Source organism: Alligator sinensis, unplaced genomic scaffold (genome assembly GCF_000455745.1).
Source record: "Alligator sinensis unplaced genomic scaffold, ASM45574v1 scaffold1086_1, whole genome shotgun sequence".
Classification (NCBI taxonomy): Eukaryota; Metazoa; Chordata; order Crocodylia; family Alligatoridae; genus Alligator; species Alligator sinensis.
In genome coordinates, this window is record NW_005842600.1 from 315673 (window position 1) to 322109 (window position 6437).

The window sequence follows — 6437 nt, forward strand, 5'->3', positions numbered from 1 at the left end:
AAACATCACAGCCCCCATGTCAGCCCAGGGCTTTTGATTTCTCCGCTTTTAGAAACTTGATCTATAAATGGTTCACATACACCGACTCTCCAGACGGGGCGAGAAAGGAAGGACAGGTGTTCTAAGGTTTAAACAACAAAATAAACAAACTGGGAACCATTCACAAGTTATTTCAAATACTCCTAATGTTTCAAATCCTTAAGCTCCCTGCCCTGGTAGCTAGAATACACCCTTCATCCCTTTCATCCACTCTGCTAATTTTAAGAAGATACCATTGACTCAAATTCAGATTTCAGGGAAACAAGTTGCAAGAAAACCCAAAGCCAAGAAGCAATAGAACATGCCTTTGCCCTGTTCGGAAATACACCGCAGCACTGGGAATCCCACAGCAAACGGGTTGCATTTCAACCACATCAGCCACCTCTGGCAAGACAAAGGCAAGAAACCCGGTGCGTAACATCTAATCATTCCTACAGTGCCCAGCAAGGTACAGCCACGCCAACTCGGGCAAGTTAATGAGTTATTTAACTTCTCCACAAAAGGGCAAAGCAGGCACCTGAAGGGACACACCATAGTGCTTGGCTTCTTTCCTCCTAAGCATGAAACTTTTCTCAAGTCATGTAAACAATGGTTCTTTGGTTTTGCAATTTAAGGTGTTATTCTGGCCCGAGGGAAAGAGCATCAACATGGGCCCAGCAGCCAACTGAGAACTACTCCACAGTTTGCCCTCAGTCCTTTCCCATATAGCAGACAATTCTCTGGACGGCCCAAGACTGTGGAACAAATGCCCCCCAGGAACAAAGGACACTCCCAAACCTCCCCACCTTCCACTCCAAGCACAAGGTCATTTTCTTTCTGACATGAGGCAACATTTATGTTAAAAAAAAACCCTACCGAGGTTCAACACTCTGGTGCACACACTTTTCCCCTGGGGAGAGGACAGCAGAAGACACAGTATGGGATGCACACAGGGTCACACCAACTGATGCATTACCATTGATGCATTACCAAAGTGGCTTCAGAGGCTACCTACCGCAAGAGACAAAACCCTGCAGTTGGTTTTGCAGGGGCAGACCCCAACGAACACAGCAAGGCTCCCTGTAGACACAGAGATCTGCCATCATATTGCTTGCTCACTAGAGGCAGCAGCGTGGGGGAGCAAGCCTCAGTGTAACCATCAATAAAATGGGTATGAGTTATTGGCCAAGGGGTATGGAGCAGGTTATATACAAAGCCAAGATTTCCACCTCTCTCAACCCTCTCTTCCAACCACCTGTGCTGGGACTTCAGCTGGAGGAGATATCCACCTACAGGCATTTGTGCAAGATGAAGGCTGACTTTAGAAGTGGGAAAAGGTCTCACGAGAAGCTTCAAGGCTAAGAATTCAGCTTTTCCCCGCATGTGTCCTAGAGGAACTTTAGAACATCACCGTCTTTATCCTGGAGCATTCTACACTTCGCCTCCCCCAAGTATCATTTCTCCCACACACAACAAGATACAATGCCATGACTCAGTCACCCACAGGGCTGCAAAACACCCAACTTGCTGTGAAACACAGTGGTCAAGGAGTGCATTACATAAGATGATCTCCAAAACAGAAAGTTGCCGGTGGCTTCTCTTCAAGAAACTTCCAGATATGGCAAAGATTTTTGGCAAGGCAAGCACAATACTTTACTGAGCCTGAAGTTTATTAGACAGTGGGAAAGCCAAACAGGACACTTCCCATTTAGTGAAAGCAGCATAGGAAGGATCAAACGAGTGAAACCAAGGAAAGGCTTTGCCCCATAGGGCAATGCCATATTAGTGCAATAGTGCACAGTCCAACACTACAGTGGAGGGTGACTTGGCAGTGCTGGTGATGGGGGTGATGCAGGGGGAGAGATGACAGAATGGATTTGCTCAGGATAAAAATAAAACCTGCCCAAATAAGGAATCCTGGCATGTCATTGCTAAGAACTAGGGCGACACCGAGACACCCAGGTCCCCAGCAGTGGCTGCCTTGTGAGCTCAAGCTACTGCCATTCCTGAGGGTAGACTGTGCTATTGCATAACAGTAGGAAGAAGTGAAAGCAACTGTACACAAAGCACCATCAACTCCACTGAGTGCAATTAAAAAATACCTGCAAAACCTACAACTCCACCCAATCTCAACAGCGGAAGCAAGGCCACTTGCAGACACACAGGTAAATTGGAGCTGACAGTGTCCCCTGGAAGTAATACAGCAGTCCCGTCCAATACCAGGTAAGGCAGGAACACAGACCAGAGCAAAGCCATGCATCCCTCCAGAGCCACAGGAGGGAATGGACACGGAGGCTGCTGTTCCTCTTAGCACTTCTTGGCTGTCCCAGGAAAGGGCAAGGCCAGCCTCCCTGCCCCCAGAGGTCAGTTCAGGATGGCACAGCGGCTCCAGCACTGCCCAGGGCATTCACTGAACACAGCAACGTTCCTCTTTATAGACTAGCAGAGGTTAAAAAAATTAGCGGAGGAGATTACAGCCCCAGAATAACCCTCTGAACTGTGGGTTAGTGCAGCTAAGCCCCCGAAGGCAAGGAGACACTTCCCTTAAAACGAAAAATATTGTTCTAATCCTCTTCAGCCCCAGCCAACTAAGTTATGAAACACTTGGGCTCTTCTCCATAGGTCTCTGCCAGGTGAGGGAGGAGAGGGAACAGGAAGCTAATCGGGCTGTGCCGGCTGCTACCAGATCTGCCAGCAGCATGGCACCTCTTCAGGATTTCTTCAGTCATGAAACCAAGACCTACATTTGAGTCTGCAGGCAGGCTCACTTCAGCCCAAAACATGTGTCGTTGCAACAAGGCTCTTTGGTTTATTTCCTGCAGAAGCAGAACACGTTTGAAACACACGTGCACTACAAACTGGCACTGAGAGCTACAGCTTATTTCTGCCAAGCCCGATCAAGTCACCCTCATGCCACTGCGAAGCCCAGTGACCAGGAGCAGCCATTTCATATCTTTCGAAAACTCTTCAGGTTACAAAGACACAAGAGGCTGCCAAAGAGGCATCCGAGAGCGACTCTGCCAAAAGAGCCACCCTCCCACGCGAGCAGCAGTTTATATGGCTCCGAGCAAGAACGGGAAGGGCTGGGCTAGAATGTCAACACGCAGCTCCACTCCTGACTCTAGGCCTGCCTTTCATCTCCAGGGAGAAAGGAGGAGGGGGTAGAGGGAGGACTATCCGGCAGAAACATTGGTTGTCTGGACCAGTTTAATGGCAAGCGTCCCACTCACTCAGAAGTAATCAAAGAGCAATAATTAACATGCGCTTGCTATAAGAGACTCTGCTGCATGCTGCGACAGAGCTTAGGTGAAGAATCTGTTCTACTGCAGGCTACGTTTGATTTCCTTTCAGATCTGTCGCTGTTTGGCTTCAGAGAAAGGCCCATTAATGAATACCAAACTAGCATGTGTGGGTTTTGGGGTTGTTTTGTTTTTTTTTTGCAGGTAACAATTCAGAACATCCTGCTTTCATTCAGCTTGCAATGCCACCACAAACAGAGTCCGATGTCTGCACAGGAAGAAAAGCATCCCACACCCAAGGACTAGGAGCCCTGACTGGCACAGGTGTTTGTTATCATGCACCATGAGCAGAGAACAACTCTCCCTCTATCCTGCAATTCAAAAGAGACTGCATTTTCACCAGTCTTCCCTTAAAACACTTGTACTTGCCAGTGATTATGGCTCCCTGATGCTGCCCGAGTTGTGCTGCTCAGCTCTGCCCTTGACAATCTTAACTAGGCATTGACCATAAAAGCTCCAGAACTGGTTGAGGGCTTTGTAGAGAGATGCTACTAATCAATTAGTGCTGTATCAGTCTCATAAGTGGTGCAACTCCCTAACAAACTGGTTTCAAAAGCAAAGAATCTATTGAATTGCAGACAATCAGCAAGTGTTTAACCAATTCTAGACATCCTACTTAAAAGGTATTTCATAAGTGTGGCTATTTTACAGCTGCTTAATAAAGGCCAAACATTCACAAATATAGCCAAGCCTCAACTTAAAGAATCAGTCACCCAGAAGGAGCGACAAAACCACAAATGAAACTTTTTTTTTGTGCATGGCATTGATCAGAACATTTTTCACAGCCAAATGGGAAGGAAATGGTAAAGAAGTTACTCACAGCTGTCAGACTGAAAATCTGGGACGAACTGCTCATCATCAGGAACTTGAGCTGGAAAAAAAAGTGGTTTGAGGTCTTTTAATTTCTCCAACTATATCCGACTAGAAGGTTTTGTATGGAAAAAGGGCAGATATGAAGACTTGCCTTCAGCTAACCAAGTCTCCTGCAGCTGGCTGAGGTCCTGGAACAGTTCTGGAACAGGAAAAGAGTGAAGCAGATGACAGTTACAAAAAAACAAAGTCAATCTATATGAAGAGAAGCAGCTACAGGCACTACTTACAGTAGTGACCGCTTAAACTTGAGTGGGGTTGGGAAAAGGAAGATTCGCTACCTTCCGAATCATGCGCCAGATCAGTGTCCAAAAACTTCCGTTTTCTGTCAGTCACTGGGCGGCCTCGACAGTCTTCTGCGCAAGGCTTCTGAAAGAAAGGACAGCATCTTTCCATGAGCACCGCTGCTCAGCTGCAGGCGAGAGGCAGCTGGACAAAGAGAGAGAAGCCCTGTGCTAAGAAGCAGAGACGGTACAAAACACCGGGGGGGGGGAGCAGGCAGAGGCCCGCCAGACTTACCCCCGGGACCATGAAAGGGACCTGCTGATCATAAAAACCATCCATTGTGCTTCCAAAACCTTTAATAGCCCCTTAGGTGTTTCCAGCATTGAAGCCAGCTCCAGCGAAAGAGGTGTCCAAGTTCCAACTACAGCTGATTTAAGACTGTGGAACAGCAGCAGCACGGAGAGACAGAAAGAGAGAGAGAGAGAGAGAGAGAGAGAGACACGCGAATCAAAATATGCTTCTGCTTTCGGGCATGCAGGAGACTCCCCCTTCTCCAACGGCCCCAGGAGACACTGCCAGCAACCTAGAAAGATCAGCTCCGCCGCAGCCCCGTGACATGCACCCGGCGCACTCTGCTTCACCATTAATCCCTCAACTCTCTGATGTTTCCCCACTTGTTCAATTACTCACTCCCACGGCTCATCTTCATTCACAAGTTTCTCCCCCCTGTAGCCCAGCCTCTCGCTCCAACACAGAGGTCATAACCTTTCCTTCGTGATGTCACAGAGTCACTATGGCAACGGGTGTGGCGTCACTAAGGATGGATTACCCCGCTTATAAGCAAGCCTAGAGAAGAAGCAGAGGGGACATGGGTGAGCTGGCGCTGCTGGGTGCACAAAATGTTTTCTCCTTACATGGCAAAAAGAGGGATATAAATAGCAACAAGTTCATGGAAAGCAAGTTCCAGTTTATTTAATGCGGGGAAGAGCAGTGCTCCGAAGGCGGCAGCTGAACCCACATCCCCACTGCACCCAAAACCCCAGGCTGTCGGCAGCAAGAGCAAGGTGCTCAGTGGGAGTTGGCTTTAGGGGGATAAAACCCTCATCTGCAGAAAGCCCGTGGCGCTGCTGTGCTCCCCATGGGTCAGTATGAAGGTGGAAAGGCACCAACTGCCCCATGTGAATGGCACCGCGACACGCCGTGGGCAAATCCCTCCAAGGGGCGGGACGGGGCTGCATTCACTGCCCGTCTTTTTTCTAATGAAAAAAAAGTAGTGGAGGGGCCAGATGTGGAGCGAGGCAGGGGCTCTGAGTGGGGAGCAGAGGGGGCACGGGAGTTAGACAGGCACCGAGATTCCTGTCCTCGCCCCCCTGCACACATGCGCGCGCACACACACCAACCACACGCAATACATGCACACACTGCACAAGCAGCACTCGTGCAAACACGCACCACGCAAGACAGGCACACGCCGAATGCAGAACGCATGCACACGCCACATGGATGCACACATATAACTCACATGCAAGTCATGCATACAACTGTGCAGATGCGCACACCACATGCACTTGAATAATATACACAAGCAATGTGCGCACATGCACACACACAACATACACGTGCCCATAGACACCCATGCACACGCGCTACCATGCACACACACCACACAATACGTGCACACTGAACACAACGCAGGTGTGCACGTGCGCATGCAACACACGTGGACGGACACACCACGTGCAACACAGGGCAGCGGCACGCACACAACCCGCACACGCGGCACTTCGCGTGCACATCCATGCACACACACAACATACACGTGCCCATAGACACCCATGCACACGCGCTACCATGCACACACACCACACAATACGTGCACACTGAACACAACGCAGGTGTGCACGTGCGCATGCAACACACGTGGACGGACACACCACGTGCAACACAGGGCAGCGGCACGCACACAACCCGCACACGCGGCACTTCGCGTGCACATCTCCCCCGGGCGGGGGCACGAGCCGAGTT

The 6437-nt window shown here is 49.6% G+C and overlaps 1 protein-coding gene across 3 annotated transcripts in view; it reads right to left on the bottom strand.

The window, feature by feature from the left end:
- Nucleotides 1-6074, bottom strand: part of ETV5 (ETS variant 5) — a 30773-nt gene extending 24699 nt beyond the window's left edge. The window contains exons 1-5 of one of the 3 annotated variants that reach the window (XM_014524363.2): nucleotides 5103-6073; nucleotides 4707-4850; nucleotides 4469-4556; nucleotides 4282-4329; nucleotides 4138-4188 (exon numbers count right to left, since the gene is read on the bottom strand). In XM_014524363.2, the coding sequence (XP_014379849.1) occupies nucleotides 4138-4188; nucleotides 4282-4329; nucleotides 4469-4556; nucleotides 4707-4751 (232 nt within the window). In that variant the 5' untranslated portion in view covers nucleotides 4752-4850; nucleotides 5103-6073. Of the gene's footprint in view, nucleotides 1-4137; nucleotides 4189-4281; nucleotides 4330-4468; nucleotides 4617-4706 lie in introns of all 3 variants that reach the window. The other 2 variants (XM_025214738.1, XM_006032979.3) reach the window with 2 other exon arrangements.
- Between the last annotated feature and the right edge of the window lie 363 nt (nucleotides 6075-6437).